Source organism: Rhinolophus hipposideros, assembly GCF_964194185.1.
Source record: "Rhinolophus hipposideros genome assembly, chromosome: 5".
Lineage (NCBI taxonomy): Eukaryota > Metazoa > Chordata > Mammalia > Chiroptera > Rhinolophidae > Rhinolophus > Rhinolophus hipposideros.
This window is the reverse complement of record NC_138051.1, coordinates 64,235,577-64,254,859: the sequence shown is the minus strand read 5'-3', so window position 1 is coordinate 64,254,859 and position 19,283 is coordinate 64,235,577. Positions and strand designations below refer to the sequence as shown.

General features: G+C 35.1%; 1 protein-coding gene across 2 annotated transcripts in view; it reads left to right on the top strand.

Annotated features, from left to right (window-relative positions):
- DLGAP5 (DLG associated protein 5) overlaps positions 1–19,126 on the top strand; it is a 78,983-nt gene extending 59,857 nt beyond the window's left edge. For both annotated transcript variants that reach the window (XM_081049168.1, XM_081049169.1), the window contains exons 11-19: positions 117–202; positions 945–1,105; positions 4,015–4,107; positions 6,934–7,153; positions 10,416–10,605; positions 12,462–12,522; positions 13,110–13,356; positions 14,215–14,264; positions 18,383–19,126. In XM_081049168.1, coding sequence (XP_080905294.1) covers positions 117–202; positions 945–1,105; positions 4,015–4,107; positions 6,934–7,153; positions 10,416–10,605; positions 12,462–12,522; positions 13,110–13,356; positions 14,215–14,264; positions 18,383–18,523 — 1,249 coding nt within the window. In that variant the 3' untranslated portion in view covers positions 18,524–19,126. The remainder of the gene's footprint in view (positions 1–116; positions 203–944; positions 1,106–4,014; positions 4,108–6,933; positions 7,154–10,415; positions 10,606–12,461; positions 12,523–13,109; positions 13,357–14,214; positions 14,265–18,382) is intronic.
- Positions 19,127–19,283: the final 157 nt, after the last annotated feature.

Here is a 19,283-nt window from a genome sequence, read left to right as displayed (position 1 = left end):
CAATTCATAAAATAAGTATCAACTCTGGGAAATTAATATTGTACAAGTGTGATACTAATACTTAGGTATTTATCTGAGAAACATTTGTAAAATTGAAATGTATATCATAATTTTAGAAATATTCTCCAGTCAGAAACTGAGAAATTAAATTCACACTGCCTTGAATGGGACAGGAAGCTTGAACTGGACATTCCAGATGATGGTGAGGGAACATTTATATTTTTTTATATTTTATATTTATTTTAATATAGTTACATTTATCTGAAACATCAAAATCTAGTGTTGTCCAACTTTATGCTTTCATTGTCATTAAGAATTTTGTTAATGTCTCTGTGCTAAAATAATATATGACTTAAAATGTGTAAATAATTAGAATATTGACTATCAATCCTGAGAGTTAGACATATGTCTATTTTATTATTCGATTTTCTTTATACGACTTTATGAGTGACATCCATATCTGGTATTGCTTAATTATGCAAAAATATTTTCTGAATTAAAATTACCTAAATCAACATGGAACCGATTTCCTGAAAATTCCTTAATCTTACTTATTTGGGGAAGCTGTTTAGAAAAAAATCATTTGTGTGCTGTCAATGTGAACCCCTTTTTAAATACTGATGTGCAATGAATTTTTTGATGTTAAATTCTTATAAAATACAAGTAGAATGCTATTTGCTGTTTGAGTAGATGCACACCAATCCACATCATTAAATAATACTGAGAATGAATATTGCTAATTTTTAGCAATAATTAAAGCAGATAGTTTATATTATGCTCAGTATTTGTACAACAACATTTTGTAGTAAATATTTTTTGTTTTAACGTAAGAATTTGATTCTGTAAGCCCTAAGATATTTGGGGTGAGATCTCATCACCTGGTTGGCTTGCAATAAAGGTCCTGTTTTGTCCTTTAACTTTTAAAAACCTCTTATTTCCTTTAGCTAAAGATCTTATTCGCACAACAGTTGGTCAAACAAGACTTCTCATGAAAGAAAGGTTCAAACAGTTTGAAGGACTAGTGGATGATTGTGAATATAAACGAGGTAAAAAGGAGACTACCTGTACAGATCTGGATGGATTTTGGGATATGGTTAGTTATCAGGTATGTGGTCAAGTAATTTGAACACCTTAACTTTTGAATCTGTTTTTTAAAAATGAGATATTAGACATATTAAATGAGATATTAGACAGTACTTTATAAACTGTAAAATACGTCTAAATTTTAAGACTGATATCCCCACTCCCCCATATTGTCAGGATAGTTTCTATATGGCTTAGAAATGGTGGTTATATTCAACTGTTGAAGAACCTATAATTATTCCACATGAGAGAAAATGAGTAAATCCAGTCTTTAGTAATTCAGTTTATCTAGCAGTTATTGAGTTCTATCTGCCAGGCGTTGTTTTAGAAGTTAATAAGGCACATTCTCTGTCCCAGAGGAGTTTTATACTTTTAATGCTGAGTCAGACACAATATGTAATTCCAATCTAATGTAAAAAATGCTATGATAGAGGGAATTATTGGGAAGATCAGTAAAGGTATGGGAGGAGATGGCACTTTCTAGCTTTCTGAGGTTATTTTAGAAATAAGCATGTAAAATACTCTTTTAAGAATTAGTAGCCAACAATCACTAGATATTTGAGGAAAGCCTCAAACTTGAAACAAAGAGGCCAAAGCAACATAGGAAGTAAGAGACCAGACATTTCATCTGCCAAATAAGAATAGCTATTGAAAAATGAACATTCAGAGAACAACAAAAATAGCTCTTCAAAGTTAAAAACTATGAGAGCAGAAACATAAGATTCATTATGAAGTTGTGATCTCCCATAAAATAGAGCAAAAAAGAGAAATAGAAAATAGGGAGACTAGATAGGAAAATTAAGTGGACCAGTCTAGGAAGTATTATATCCAAATAATAGGAATTCCAGAAAAAGATAACAGAAAAAAATAGTGGTCAATAAATAGTTTAGAATTTTTCCCCAGAACTGGAGGACCTGAGTTCCAGACTGAAGGAGCCCCCTGAGTGCCTAGCAATGTGAATCAGAGTAGACACACCAGTGCACGTCATTAAATATAATTGTACAACTCCTGGGAGAAAGAAAAATCTAGAAGCTTTCAGAAGAGTGATAAAACAAGTTTCATACAAAGGGTCAGAAATCAGGAAGAATTGCCTTGGATTTCTCAACAGCAACATTGAAAGTTGGGAGAACAATTCCCTCAAACATCTAAGAGACAATAACTTCCAATCTGGAGTTCTATACCCAACCAATCAAGTGTGAGGGTGGAAAGGTACTTTTTAAGACACATAGTCTCAAATTTTACCACCCATGCATCCTTTCTCGGAAAACTGAGTACCTCCTAAAAATGAGGGAGTAAGTCAAGGAAGGGGAGGAAGCGGGATCAGTCCCCAGAAAGAAGCTAAGGGAGTTGTGGCTGAGGTGAGTAAAGAAGGTGTGCAGCAAGCTGCGGAAGCTTCTAGTTCAGACTGGAGTAGGAGGACCAAGGGCTTTGCAAGATCTGTCTCCATGAAGAGGAACTGAATAGAATACCTGATTGGTTTGTTTTTTCAATTGTATTAAGAGAAAACTTATTTGTAGAGTTTAGAGGTGAATTGATAGATACGTAAAAAACTAAGCAAATAAAAAGCAAAACAATTTTTAAATCTAGAGAGACAAGTGAAGAAATAACAATAATCCCAGTAATTTATATAGTTCAGAATGTGAATAAGTGTTAATATAGCAAAAATAATGTAAGCATTACCTTATGATCAGTTTTAATATATGCATATTTACCAGTTTTCATGATAATGAATTGGTTCACTAGCATTCTTTAATGATGACCAATTAATTTTATGGTTTTTAGTATCATTATTAATTTATGGATTTAAAGGTATTTGATGTGTTTACATTGTTTACACTTTACTGACTCTCATTTCCAAGCTTTGACCAGTGGGATCCTCTTCAAGTTGGCTTCTGGAGCCTTTATTTTTTTAAAGAACAGTGTTGAGGTATAATCTACATACCATAAAATTTGCCCGTTCTAAGTATACAATTTCAGTGATTTTTAGTAAAATTTACAGAGCTGTACAACCATCACCATAATCCAAATTTAGAACATTCTCATCACCACAAAAAGATCCGTCTGCCTTTTTATACTCAATTCGTTTGCTACTCCCATTTCCAAGCAACCATTAATCTACTTATTATCTAAATATTTGCCTTTTCTGGAAATTTAATATTAAATAGAATCATACAATATACGGTCTTTTGTATCTGGCTTCTTTCACTTAGCATGATGTTTTTGAGGTTCCTCTATATTGTGGCTTGTATCTATAGTTGGTTTCTTTTCATTGCTGAGTAGTAGTTCCTTGTATGGATATATCACTCTTTATTCACCAGTTGATGGACACTTAGGTTATTTCCACTATTTGGTGGTTATGAATAATCTATGAATATTCACATACAAATCTTAGTGCAGATTTATGGTTTCCTTTCTCTTGGGTAGATGCCTAAATATTCCTGGATCATATGGTAAGTTTATGCTTAACTTTTTAAGAAAGTGCCAAACTGTTTTCCAAAGTAATTATACCATTTTTTATTGCCACCAACAATGTATGAGTGGTCCTATTTCTCCACATCCTCACCAGTACTTGTTATTGTCTGTCTTTTTTAGTATAGCCATCCTTTGGGTGTGAAGCGTCTCACTGTAGGTTTGATTTGCATTTCCCTATTGAGTAATGATGCTAAGCATCTTTACAAGACCAAAAATAATTTAGGAGATTTATTCATATATAACATCCCTTATCTAGATTTTGGAGGTTCATAAGACAAAAATAATAATAAACAGTTTTACCATAGAATTCTTGATTTGAATTCTAAATCAAGAATGACTTAGTCTAATTTTATATGTCACCAGTGCAAGTCACTCCCAATTTTTTCGAAGCCTCAGTTCATTAGTTTGCAATATTAATGTGGTTAGCATTAATCTGATAAACTTGTCCTCTATTAACAGATAGAAGATGTAAACCAAAAATTCAACAATCTGACCAAACTTGAGGAATCTGGATGGCAAGACAATTATAATACAAGCAAAAAGTTCTTTCGGGTAAGTTTGTGGTTTTCTAATACAGACCTGTCTACTTTAATGAATTTTCATTTTTAAGATTTAAAAACATTTAACTTTAGATTTTTCATCATCTTGCAAAATAACTTTCATCTATTATTTACAATGTCCTGATTGTCTTTGAAGAAAGAGTAAGGAAATGATCAACACAAAATTCAGGGTGGATATTTCTGGAGGGAGAAAGGTGGGGCCTGTGATTAAATTGGGGCACCCTGTCTGAGAGCTTCTAAGTTGCTAAATAGTGGGTATGTGCATATTCGTTTTATTTAAACTGCTTATATATATTTTTGTACTAGTAGTAGTAAATTTATATGTACTTAATATGTACCAAATATTGTTCCAAGTACCTTATATGTATTAACTCATTTAATGTCCACAACAGTTAGTTCTATGAGGTGGGCACTATTATTTTCTTTTCACAGTTGAAGAATCTGAGGTCCAGAAAGAGTAAATCACTTGCCCCAGCCAGGAGCTAGGTTTTAGGCCACACTTTCTCGCTCCCATATTTTTAATCATTAGGCTATGCTGTCTCTCTGTTTTATATACTCTTTTGTGTGATATATTTCAAAATGAAAGAATTTTTTAAAATAGAAAATAGGAACAGTGGGCTCTTTAGAACCTCTGCTTTGTTCCATATTCTTTATCTTGTAAAATTTCCTGTTTCTCTGTAAAATTGGCTTTGTTGACATGGTAGGTTCTAGTCTTACATATTTGTAGCAATTTTTTTTTTTCTAGTAATGTTTCAACTCCCAAGTTTTTGGTCCAAATGGATACTTCTCTAACTTCCTTGGAGCAGTCAGTTTTTCTTTTAGATTTCAGAAAAATGCTTTTATAAAAATCGGGTTTCTAGATTGGTATTTTATTATACTACAGAATCCAAATAAAAACGCTGTTTTGAATTTGTTTAACACGTTAGAGTGTTATTGAAAGAACCTTATTATAAAATTATTTTAGTAATGAAGTCTCACGACAAGACCCCTGAGGATAGTGATGAAATTAATTGAATGAATTTCAGATCTACTAAACAGTGAAGGATGCTTGAATATTTTGAAGCTATTGTGGGTATTTCTTATTGAGTACTTAGTACTGGAAACATTACTATCAGTGATACAGATAACTGTTGTAACAATATAGATTGCATTGTATCAGAGCCTTGTACTTCTGTCTCTTCTCACCAGGTGTCTCTCTCCTCCTACTTTCTTTTATAGGCCACAGTTAAGATTATGGAACAAATAAAATAAAACTAGGCTTTTACCTGTACTTTGATACCATTCCCTCCTACCTCTTATTCATTGACCTATCATCCCATCAGTTAGCCTCGTTTTCTCTCTTTCCCTTTTTTTCATCAGTTTTTGGACATGTTTAAGGGTCTTCTCTTGGTTTACATTAAAACAAAACAAACAAAAAACAACAACTAAACCTGTGATATCCACCCCTCCCTCTAGTTATCTGTACCTCTGTTCCTATTTTTCTTCCCAATCAGACAAGCTGAAAAAGTTGTCTATAGTCTCTTTATTTTGATTCCCCCTTAATCTCTCCAACTCACTGCAATTCAGCTTTACCCCGCTCTGTGCCTCTAGAGCCAAGGTTATTGATCCATTAGTTGTTGAAGTTATTAGACACTTAATTATAAAGTAATCCTCTGCAGTATTAAATACAGCATACTTTCTTAAAATTCTATTCTGATTCTCTTTCTACCTCTGCCCATTCTTCAGTCATGTTTGCAAGTTTCTGTTTTTCCACTTATCCCTTCAGTGTTTGTGATATTTAGAATTTCTACCTCAATTCTCTTCTCTCCTTCTATATTCTTCCGTGCAATTGCCCACCCGGTGATGATTTCCAAATCTGTGTTTCAAACTACACTTACTGCTGAGCTCTTGTTCTATATATCCTGACTCAGTATACCTTAAAATCAGTATATCCCAAACTGAAATCATCTCCACACACACTTATGTTTCCCTGTCTCAGAGAATGGTATTAACCATCCTACTAGGTGTCCAAGATAGAAACCTCGGTATCTTCTTTGGTTCTTACCCTTCTTTATTTTACTATCTCCACCCCACACACATCTAATACGCAAAGTTCTCTTAACTGTACTTCCTAAATATCTCTTCACTTTTTTCTGTTTCTTCCTCCATTTAACTACCATCTCCTTTTCTCAGTATCATTGCAGTAGTCTGCTTCCTAATTGGCTTGTAATCCTCCTCCAGTCTATTCTCCATGCTGTAGACAGAGTGACCTTTCTAAAATTCACATAATGTTAATCTCTTGATTAAAAATCATCAACAATCTCTATTCCTTTGTCCTCTGTATAAATGTGTCTCCTTAAAATGGTAATATGTACGCGATTTTACAATCTAGCTTTTACTTATCTCTTGCCAAATCCTCTATGCTTTCTTTCAGTTCTGGTTCTGCAAACATGCTATCCTCTCTACCGAGCCCTTTCTTCACCCCATTTTTCAGCCTGGTTAACTGTATTTCAGCCTGGTGCTACTTCCTGTAAGCCTTCCTTGATGCCTCTGAAGTTTGATTTAGGTGTTATCCTTATGTTCTCCTACAGCCCTCAGAATGTGTCACTAACATGACATTTATCCTTCTCACTGTTCTTATCTAGCTCTTCTACTGTGAAGCTAGGAACTCTTTGAGGGCAGAAACTTTGTCCTTTACCTTTTGACCCCCAGCATTTTTAGCATATACTAGGAACTTGATAAATGTATGATGAATGTGTGAAATATGTTATGTATGCTTTGTTTTTCTTGTAAGGTGGTAATGAGTAGCTTTAATAAATGTTGTCATTTCTTTTTGCAGAAAAAAGTTGTCTCGGGGATAGTAAGTAAACCAAAACAGGACGATGGTGGAAGAATTGCAGCTAGAAATCGCCTAGCTGCCATAAAAAATGCGATGAGAGAGAGAATTAAGCAGGAAGAACACGCTGAGGCAGCAGCCTCTGGCATGCCAAAAGAAATTGATAAAATTGTGTTTGATGCTGGATTTTTCAGGGTTGAAAGTCCTGTTAAATCATTCTCAGGTTAGTTTTTCTGCTGAGACTACTTAAGAAAAATATTTGGTTGGATGGGAGGTTGTATAGGAGGTGAAAAATAGTTTTCACGTGAAGGAATATAAGCTCTCTGTGATTTCTGGAAAATAGACTATGTACTCAAACACATGCAAGTCACATTTTGATGGGTATGATTAGATGAAAGAAAACATGACAGATCTTCTAAACTGCTTTTACATTTTCAAAGTAATTTCACATCTGTTATTACCACTTAACCTCATAATCCTGTTTGGTAGGTCACAGGATCCCAAGAGGTAAGGGACATGATGGGAGCACGAGAAGTTAGGTGATTTTCTCATTTCCTTCAGGTTACTTAGAAGTTGGATTAGAATTTAAGATGCAGAGGAAACTTAGTCATCAAACTATTATGCCTCTCTAGTTGTGCTTTAAAATGAAGCTTAGGGAAGATGGGTTTGGTTTTATTTTCATTTGTATTAAAACTTTTGCTCAGATCTTTCTGAAACACAGTAAAATATACTAATTTCAAAATATTCCAGTGAAACCAGTTTTTAATGTTTTAGGAAACTATTATAATTTTCTAAATCCAGCTATGTTTTTCAATAGCAAGTTTTCATAGACCGTTAGATTGAATTTATTTATCGTGATTGAACTTATTTATTGATAAGCCATAGAATGTGAGGCCATAGTGGAAGTAATCTGTTCCTCATATCTTGGTAGGCACTTCTATCCGTGCTTTAAGTGCTAGATACTTATTTCAAGGAGAAAGGAACCAAAGTCTCTTCAAGTACTAATCAGCTGAAGGGCTCCCCGTTATTTTGCTAGGAAGTTTTCTGAAAATAAGCCTGAGCTGCTATCTAATATTTACATTAAAATGTAAATTCATAACCTCAGGTATATGGTAACCTCCCTGTCAGTTTAGGTGTCACACCTGGTGCAGTTTGGGTTTTGCTTCCTTTCCTCTCACCCGCTGCACTCCCTGGATATCCGGGAACTGCCACACTGCTGATAACATTGCCCCTTGCTACTTACTTCCCAAGGATTCTAGTGGTTTCCACAGCCACGAACTCACCACTATTTCATGTACCCAACTCTCTACCTATGATTAGGGAGATTAAGGCTTATGGCAAAAATTCATCTTTTTAAAATTGGATGTTATAGAGCACATAGTTTATATGAGGCTTGTTACAAAGCAGACGTCCCCCCCACGAAGCCTCTCTCATCCTATTTGTCACTACCTAGAGGCAACTACTTTTAATTCTTTTTAAAATTTTTTTAATTTTCCCATTACAGTTGACGTACAATATTATATTAGTTTCAGGCGTACAACACAGTGATTAGTATTTTTTGTTGGGATCTTAAGTTGTTTACCGCCCTCTCTATACAAGGTGTAGGTTTTTTTCTTGAATTATTCCTTTGATTTACTCCCCTTAGGTCTCTCTTACCTATCTTTCAGAAACACATATTTTTCTCTTGGTAAATAGACTGTTTTTATCATTCTTTCTTATTTTCTTTTACTTTCTGCATTTCCTCAACTTCATGTTGGCTATCATATTTTTAATTCCTAAGAGCTCTTCCTCATTCTCTGGGTATTTATGTTTCATTTTATTGCTGTCTGTACTTGTTTCATAACTGCACAGTCTTATCTTTCTGAGGACACGAATGCTAACTTTTATGTTTCCTTCCCCCATACAGTCAGTATTTATTCTAAGATATTTTCATCTGTTTGATTTTGGTTTCTATCTCTCACATTAGAGGCTTTCCTCAGGTGTCTGGAGATGGCTCACTGCCAAGCAGGGGACAAGCAGGGCTCTGCATGGCGGAGTGTGGGTAGGGTCTGTAGTGGGGGGTGGTTTAACTGCTCCGTTGTGCTGGGAACCTGCATATCACTATAGTTGTCCTTTCTCTTGGGCTAGTTAAATTCCTCAGAGAACATTCTTTCAGTCGTTTGCCTTGAGCATATAATTCTGGCTCTTAATCTTTCAAGAGCCATGTGGGGGGAAACAGCTGAGTGTCTCAACAGTTTATTTGTAAATAGTCACTTAATCCCTTTGTTTTCCATATAGTACCCATCTCTCAACCTTACCTGGTATCACCTAAACCAGACACCCTCTGTTTTACCTTTTTTGAGAAATAAGCCTCTAGTTTTCTGATTTTTGTGGTGGTGGTGGTGGTGGTGGTGGTGGTGGTGGTGGTGGTGGTGGTGGTGGTGGTGGTGGTGGTGGTGGTGGTGGTGGTGGTTTGGGGGTGGGGAGGGAGGGATGATGACAATTGCCCAGCTGTGCAAAATGAGAAAAGAGATCTGGGCTCTAATTGTTCTTTAAAGTGGCTTAGAACCAATCTCCTTGTTTTTAGCTCCATTTTCATCTCCACTTCCAGAGATAGTTGAGGCTACCAATTCTTTTGAGGCGTGCTGTGGCATAAATTGTGTTGATTCTCATCTTTTCTGGCTATTGCTTTGGATATATTTTCTCTCGTCTACTAAGCAAGATTCCACTCACCCATCTACATTGCAGCTTCAAAATTCTCTGGTTATTGTTGTTTCTTTTTTGGTTTCCTTTGTCCTTGTAGTATTCTGTCTTTTAAGATTATCTCTTACTGCTTATAGTAGTGGGATGTCAAGAGAAAGTAGAATGTGTTTGCTCAATATTATATTTAACTGTAAGTCCTGGGCATTTGACTTTAAGAAACATTATTTGGGCTGGCCCGGTGGCTCAGGCAGTTAGAGCTCCATGCTCCTAACTCCGAAGGCTGCCGGTTCGATTCCCACATGGGTCAGTGGGCTCTCAACCACAAGGTTGCTAGTTTGATTCCTCGACTCCCACAAGGGATGATGGGCTGCGCCCTCTGCAACTAAGATTGAACACGGCACCTTGAGCTGAGCTGCCGCTGAGCTCCCGAATGGCTCAGTTGGTTGGAGAGTGTCCTCTCAACCACAAGGTTGCTGGTTCGACTCCTGCAAGGGATGGTGGGCCGCACCCCCTGCAACTAGCAACGGCAACTGGACCTGGAGCTGAGCTGCGCCCTCCACAACTAAGACTGAAAGGACAACAACTTGACTTGGAAAAAAGTCCTGGAAGTACACACTGTTCCCCAATAAAGCCCTGTTCTCCTTCCCCAATAAAATCTTTTAAAAAAAGAAAGAAACATTATTTTACAGGAGAAAGAAGGTAGTTTGTAGGAGAACTAGAAGAATTTGCATTGTCTTCCTAGATACAATGAAAAGTGAATGAAAGAACTTTTTGATACTGAGGTGACTTGTCTCATCTTCTAGGACTTTCTATCTCTTCTGAGTGTCTTTCTCAAAAATTGGGAACACCTAAGTCTGTCAGCAAAGCTGTGTCTGAGAACAGGGCTGAGATGGGCCTTGTAAGACAAATGATGTCACCAGAGAATCCTGATCCTCAGAGCACCAGAAGTGAACATGCTGAGAAGACTTTGCTTTCAGATATTCCTGAAAACAGGTACTTCTTTAATGTGTTATTACCGTGTTTCCCCGAAAATAAGACCTAACCGGACCATCAGCTCTAATGCGTCTTTTGGAGCAAAAAGACCCATTAGAGCTGATGGTCAGGCTAGGTCTTATTTTCGGGGAAACACGGTAATAGTTTAGTACATGCTGATTATTAACCTGGTAAAATATGCAAGACATATGTTTTTAATTTAATTTCACAATGACCCTGTAACATATAGGCAATACTTCTATTTCATAAAAGAGCAAACTGAAGCTTAAGATTTCAGATTGATGAGCGGCCGTGTTTAGATGGGCAAAGTTAATTCTGCAGAACTAGGAAGAAAAACAGTGTGGTGTCCTTTGCTGCTACACAGACTGCAACTTTGGTGCTTGACAGAGCTGAGCTCAAAACCAGCTGTATGACATGCTAGATATGAAACCTTGCGACGAGTTAATTAACTCCCTTCAGTTTCGTCATCTACAAACAGCAGTGTTGATGCCTTCCTACAGGGTCATTGAGAGGTAGGCACTTGGTACCAGCCTTTATAGGGAGTACCTTGCGATTGCTGTCCTGGTAGAAGAACTAAGCATAGAGAAGGGGGAGCTACTGTGTACTGAGCAATTACTATGGGCTAGCCATGGTTCTAGGTTCTTAGCATGCGTCGTCTCATTTAATTCTCACAACAATCCTGGGAGGTATGAGATCCCCATTTTTCAAGTGAGAAGACTGGAAAAGTTAGTAATTTACCCAGATTTATCATATAATTGGCAAACCTGGATGCTGTTTACAGTCTTTCCACTACATAGTACTGCCTCTGCACAAATGCATCCAAATTACCTACATAGTCCTTGTTCATGGGACATAAATATACCAGAAATCTCATAGGAAAAAGATGCTTTAAAATAAATAGGAAATAAAATTATAATCTGGAGCCAAGCAAGGACTGTCAGGGTTATTAATCTGCTTATGGGATAACTCAGTCGTCGCAGCACACAAGGCTGTCAAACATACAAAGAACACCCTAGGAACTGAAATAGAGGAAACAAATGAAAGTTATTATTCTTAAATATTTCATGGAACAAGTTTTAGTATTTTTAATTATTGGTATAAACCAAAGTATATTTAGCCTTTGTGGGGACTAAAATATTTTAGATGTTCTAGAAACCTGTGGATTATAAAAATAACAATTTGTTGTTATTTCTTAAATGCAAATTATTTTACTTTGTTTGTATATACTTTTACTAAGAAGATCCATAATTGTATTTAAGTGATATTACAGGTACTTTTTAAAAATCTTTTTACTTAATTCCCAAAGATACTCCCAAAGGTAGCATCTTACACATAAACAACTTTGTGCGATGAAGGCAGAGTGCAACTGAAAATCAGAAAAATTGAGTGTATTAAAATGGAAAAACAAAAAACATGACTTGCAAGAGGTTGAGACAGATATTTTTAATAAAATACAAGTTAAGGACTCAGGATTAGAGTTTATAACTAACAAGTAAATGTAGCCAACTCCAGCTACACAATAATTGAGTTGTCGTCTCAAACTGCCACCTGCCCCCCGCCCCCAGAAGTTACCTTTCTCCTAACTTTTCTCTGGTATGTAGCTCTGGATTTGGCTGAGGTTCACAGCCAAATGGAAACGACCAGAATGGAAACAGACTTGTGAGCTTTCTGGGGAAGGATGCATTTGTTTTGTTAGGCCATCCTATAGTAGCTATAGTCCCAAACTAATCTATCTGGATCAGGCCTGATCTTGGACCAGGCTCCATCTTTGATCCTTAAAGGATAGTCTCAAAACAAGTCAAAACAGCAATATGTTTGATTATCTGAGTACAATGCTGTTTTTATCCTTTTTTCAGGAACAGCATAGTAGAAGATTCTCAGTGTCCTGGATTACAAGGTTTAATTGAAGTAAACCAGGTAAGTCACATTCTAGAGTCCTAGATAGCCCAGTATGTTATCTATATCATTATAGTATATAGTAACTCCATAAGCAACCCCCAGAATATCCATTGGAAATCTAAATCAGTCATATAAAATGATAGTTCTTATTTCAAAGGCCGTTAGCTTATTTGAAACCGTAGTGCCATTTTGTATTCTTCAATTCACATCAAGATTATTTTTGTAAATTGTTTTATTATAACAGCCACATTCATTCATTTATATATTATATCTGGTTGCTTTTGTGATGCAGTAGAGTTGAGTGGTTGTGGCAGAGACTAGCTCAAAAAGCCTAAAATATTTACTATCTGGCCCTTCACAGAAAATGGTTGCCAGTCTCTGAAGTGGAGTACAGGTACTTGCTGAGAAACTTTCCTTGGATCATATTATTGCTATAATATTATCTGAGCTAATTGTTTAAGGAGTGAGATAGTCAGGTTCACAATGTCCTTTAGCCTGTGTTCAGAATGTCATCCTTCTGTTTTTATTATTTTTAATAGCAACAAGACTTTTTCTATTTGTTCCAATGTTTGGTAGTTAAATATAAAAACCACTTTTACTTCCAGGATGCAAATAAAGTAAACTTTGAGATGGATTGTTTACCCAGTGCAAGAATGAGTTTGCCTGTACTTGTTGGTGAAGTGGCATATGATATTAATATTAACAAAAAGGAAGAAATTTCAGATGTTGTGGAAGGAATGGAACTAAATTCTTCAATTACAGCACAGGATATTTTCATGAGCAGTCCTGAAAAAAATATACCATCACAAAAGAACATCTCACAGGAAGAAGAAACTAAAACTTCTCAGTCAGGTGAGGCCTTTTTAATATATTTAAATTAGGCTTTGGTAAATAAATGAACTTGGAGTAATGTCTAGATTATTTTAAATACTTCTGGGTACCGGTTTCTAAGAAAGAAGGTTGAGTAGTTGGACACAGTAAATATTTTGTGAGAATTAGTTTGTGTAGTAATACCCCATTCTCCACCCTAAACCTTTTGAGGTAGACCTATTAAAAATTAACAACAGATACTAATCCATGTGGGATATATGTAACACTTTACATAAAACCCAACTAACAACTTGGGATCCTTTATTGTTTGTGAAAACTCAGACTTAGAAAAATTTCCTGAAGTTTTTTTTAAGTTCTCCTTTCAACACACTTCCTCAAACTTTTCTTCAAAATGCCCTATTTTTCTTCCCTAATGCTTATTCCTACCTACTTTTCTGTGGTTGTTCTGCAGTAGGAAATGACTGTTGCATTTTTGTTAAAAAATAATGTCTGATAGTGTCATCTACTATTTTCACCTGCTGCTCTGTGGTGCTGTTCTGGCTGGGACCTAAGGTAAAACAAATATTACCGTGGCCAGACATTTAATATACTCCAACTACATTCTTTATCTAGGATCTTTTGGGTAACTTGAATATTACAAGCATGAGATTTGCTTATAGAAAACTTTTTATACTGAAATTAAGGGTGAAAATTTTACTAAGAAATTCAACAACATTTAAACAAATGTTACAGCATAAGATGACCTGTATTTTTGTCTTAGTATTTGATATAATAATATGGAACTTTTCATATTTTTCAAGGCTTTATCCATTTTCTAACAACCCTGGACTGTGAGAATATTCTTTAAAAAGTTAAAAATAATTCTTTTTTGTTTTTCAGTATTATTTGATACTAAAAGTATCACTACTGAATGCCATCTGCTTGATTCAGTAAGTTTTCCAACTTAATTTGAAAAGTTTCTTTATAATCTAGATTTGTTTTATAAAATGAATATTACTTTTTAATTTGTGTGCAAAATTTAAAATTTACATCTTGTCATTGTTTCGTTTCCTCCAAAACCCATTCGTTATTCATTTTTATCAAAATGGAAACAAAATTTCATGTTTACTTTAAAATATAGTATGTTTTAGTATTAAACTCTGAAGATTTATATCCCTCCATGATTTATTTATCAAGTTTGTTATGACAAATTGATTGAATACTTGAATATCTAATTTGTTGCTTGGATTATGCTAGGTATTTCCAAGTGATGCAAAAAAATATACTGCAAGGTTTCTGCCCATCTGAAGCATACAGTTGGGAAAATAATGTCAATGCTACCTTGAGTCATCATTGGTTATTTTTGTTCCATTCCTTTTCGATTACTATATTTATTTGGAAGCTCCTCAGCCTTATCTTTTGGTGACTTCCTGCCTATAAGTCTAGTTCAAATATTAGCCTTTTTGTGACACCTTCCTGTAAAAGCTCTCATCTCTCCCATGTTAATTTATGTATAGCCACAGGTGCACATAGGCACACAATGCATACAATTCACACTTTTAATCTCTGAGAGAACAATGTGAATATATTATGTTCCTAAAACATATTACAACTTTAGGAATATATTTTCCTTATTAACTGTAAATTTCTCTGTAAGCAGAGCTGTCTTGATTTATATTCATGAATGCTGGCACTGTGGCATGAATAAAAACGTGCTCTGTTTACTACTAAGTGTTTATAGCATTGGTTTTCAGCCCTACCCCCAGATACTTTTATTTCAATGATCTGGAGTAGGACCTTCAGGTGTTTTAATGTATAGCCAGGGTTGACACTGTGGTTTACAGCCTTACCTTGAGATTTTTTCCAGTGCCGCTGCCAAAATGGATCAGGGACCTTAATGAAGTGAAGCTAAGCAACCCAGCTGATAAAGAGTTCAAAGTAATTGTCATAAAGATGCTCACAGAACTTGGGAGAATTGATGAATTCAGCGAGAACTTCAACACGGTGATAGAAAATATTAGTGCCAAACATAAGTTATAAATGAAATGAAAAATATACTAAAAGGGGTTCAACAGCAGACTGGGTGAAGGTGAAGTACAAATCAATGAGCTGGAAGACAAAACAATGGAACACACACAGACAGAGCAGCAAAATGAAAAAAGAATTTTAAAAACTGAAGATACTTTAAGGGACCTCTAGGACAATGTCAAGCAGAATGTCATTTGCATTATAGGGGTCACGAAAGAATACAAATAGAGAGAAAAGACTAGGAAAATTGAAGAAATAATGGCTGAAAATTTCCCTAGTCTGGGAAAGGAAACAGACATCCAGGTCCAGAAAGCCCAGAGAGTTCCAAATAAAAGATTAACTCAAAGAGAACCACACCAAAGACACTTTATAATTAAAAAGTTAACAATAAAGAGAGAATCTTAAAAGCAGCAAGAGAAAAACAACTTATTACATACAGGGAAACCCATATGGCTGTCAGATTTTTCAGCAGAAACTTGACAAGCCAGAAGGGAGTGACGTGACATATTTAAAGTGCTGAAAGGAAAAAAATTCCAACCAAGAATTCTCTACCCAGAGGGTTATCATTTAGAATTGGAGGAGAGATTAAATAAGAGTTTTCCAGATAAGTAAAAGCTAAAGGAGTTCATCACCACTAAATTGGCCTTACAAGAAATGTTAGAGGGATTTCTCTAAGCTGAAAAGAAGAGGCACTAATTAATAATAAAACGTATGAGAGTAAAAAAATCTCACTGGAAAAACGTAAATATAAAGGTAGTGTATCAATCATTTATAAACCAAGTATGAAGGTTAAAAGACAAAAATGTAAAGCTTTGGATTATGTTCAAATTGAAGTAGATATCAACTTAAAAGAGACTGTTTTATACATAGGATGTTATATGTGAATCTCACGGTAACCACAAAGAAGAAACTTATAGTAAACACCATCCCCCTCCAAAAAAAAAAAAAAAAAGAAATCTAAAGGAAGAAACCTAAACATAACACTAAAGAAAGCCATCAAACCACATAAGAGAGAAAGTGAAGAAAACAACAGAGAAGAACTACAAACCAGCCAGAAAACAATTAACAAAATGGCAATAAGTACATACTTATCAATAATTACTTGAAGTGTAAACAGACTAAATTTGCCCGTCAAAAGATAATGGGTCTCAGTGGATAAAAGACAGGATCCATCGGTGTGCTGCCTACAAGAGACTTCAGAAGTAAGGACACAGACTGTGAAGGGATGGAGAAAGATATTTCGTGCAAATGAAAACAAAAAGAAAGCTGGTATAGTTATACTCATATCAGAAAAAAAAATAGACTTTAAAACAAAGACTGTAATAAAAGACAAAGAAGGGCACTACATAATGATAAAAAGGGGTCAATCCAGCAAGAAGATATAACATTTATAAATATATATGCACTCAACATAGAACCAAAATAAATCTAATTTTAACAGACTTAAAAGGAAAAAATGAAAGCAATACAATAACCATAGGGGATGTTAACACCTCACTTACAGCAATGGATAGATTATCCAGACAGAAAGTCAATAAGGAAACATCAGACTTCAATGATGCATTAGACCAAGTGGACTTAATAAGTGTATACAGAATATTTCATCCAAAAATGGCAGAATACACATTCTTCTTAAGTTCACATGGACCATTCTCCAGGGTAGACCACATATTAGTCCACAAATGTCAGTAAATTCAAGATTGGAATCAGATCAAGCATCTTTTCCAACCACAATGGTGTGAAAATAGAAATCAATTATAGGAATACAACTGGGAAAACCACAAAAACATGAAGATTAAACAACAAGCTACTGAACAACCAATGAATGGGTCATCAAAGAAATCAAAAGTAGAAATCAAAAATGCCTAGAGAGAAATGAAAACAGAATTATGACACCAAAGTCTGTGGGATGCAGCAAAAGTGGTTCTAGGAGGGATATTCATAACAACATAGGCCTAACTCAAGAAATAAGAAAAATCTCAAAATGGGTCAAAGAATGGCTTTGGTTTGCTAATCTTTGATCTCAGAATATAAAACATGCATTAAGGCAAGTGTAAGATCAAGCAACTATTGTTTAAACTCATGAAGACTAGCAAATGCTTGGCTTCTTCAAGCCAGTAATTCTCTAAGGGCTTCTGCGTATGTATCTCGGCTTTCATTATCTTTCAAAGATGCTTTCTTTGCAGTCAGGTTTCTGGGCTGCCCTGCATCGCCAGAGCAGAATGGGATGTGTTACACTCTGTTCTTTCTTGGTCTTAGCCTTCTTTAATCATAGACTGAGACCTGGAGGGTCAGGGACTTTAGCATAAGGCCAATTTATATACACCTGATTTAATCCTGTTCCCAGATCTGAACTCTGAATGATTGGTTCTGATAATATACAATACTTATAACTAAATCTGGAAATTAATGAACCATAATATTCTGTTTTTCACATATTAGTAATATGATTAAAAATGCTTCACAATTATACAGTATCTTGTTGATAAATCTTAGTACTTTATAATTTAGTCTCTGAATTCTTTTCTACTTCCATAAATATTAGAATTTATATTTAAAAAGTTTTTTTGAATAGGTTCACCTATTTTAAACCAAAATATTACTTACTCTGTAGCATCATTTGAACCTGAAGTACAGTTTGAAGGGGAACAAAGAAAAGGATCCCAGCAGGATCACATTTTAGAAAAACGCCTATTAAGTTTTGTTACATGGTGTGGATTAGGGTTGGTTTGTGAAATCTGCACATGTGGACTCAATTTCATTCATCCTGTATATATGCTGCTGAAATCCATTTACATATTAGTGATCGCCTTTTTAGGCATATATTCCTAATATATCTTTTCAATTTAAAAATACTATATGTTTGAAGTTAGATCTGCTGGAAAGTGGCACAATCATTATGTCATTAATCATTTTCTTGTTATGTAGAAAAATGTTATTCATTTTATTAATTAATTTATTATTAATTTGCAATGTTGAAAGTTTAATTGGTGAAACTCTTGGTGGTTCCTTAAGTGACTTCTCTGAATTTACTCTCCAGCCAGGCCTAAACTGCAGTAATTCATTCACTCACGTGGAGAGGAAACACGGAGAGCTTGCCAGACATATTTCCTTTGGTGGTAACCTGATTACCTTTTCACCTCTACCGTCCCTCAGTGAAGAACAACCAAAAGAAGTTTGAATTTAAAAATAATTCCAAACATTTTTCTTCATATTGTCAGTGCTGTGGTGTTCTTAGAAGACTACTTTTGTTTGCCTCTATTCAACCGATCTATATAATATCGTACAGTGTTTTAATATTCAGTGTTCATCAAAGTGTGCTTTAGATACTATACTGTTTCTTGAGGGAACTGGGGATATTTTGTATATTAACCATGCAGAATAAAAAATGTACTGCGCCTTGCCTCTCTTTAAAATGTATAAGCTTAAAAGCTAAGAATACTTGCTCAGAGCTTATGAACACTCTTCATCTTTATCAAAATGTAATACTAAACTTTGACAGAAGTATCTGTATCCTTTTATACTTTATTTTTAGTTTGAACTTTTAAATTTGTTGATGTTAAACAACTTTGCATATTGCATTTTCCAGGGGATATTGAGTTTCCTTAGATGAGCTTTCTGGATTCTGATGTCAGTTTATATGCTGTGGTTTCAAATGGTTAAATTATTATAGGTGCTCATTAAATTCTTGCCTTTTTCATTTTCCCCTTGACATGTCTGACGGCCTTTGAAGGAAATGCCTTCTTCCTTCGAAGAGAATTATATCAATCACTTAATGTGTTTGAAATATTTTTTCTTTTATAAAACTCTTACCTATAGGTTTGTAGAAGATGGCCATCAGAATAACAGAGTACCAAGAAGATTCAGAATAGCTAAAGCTTGTAACCAGACCCAGGTCCACTTATTGCTGTCTGCAAATGAGCTGACCAATAAGCAGGAAC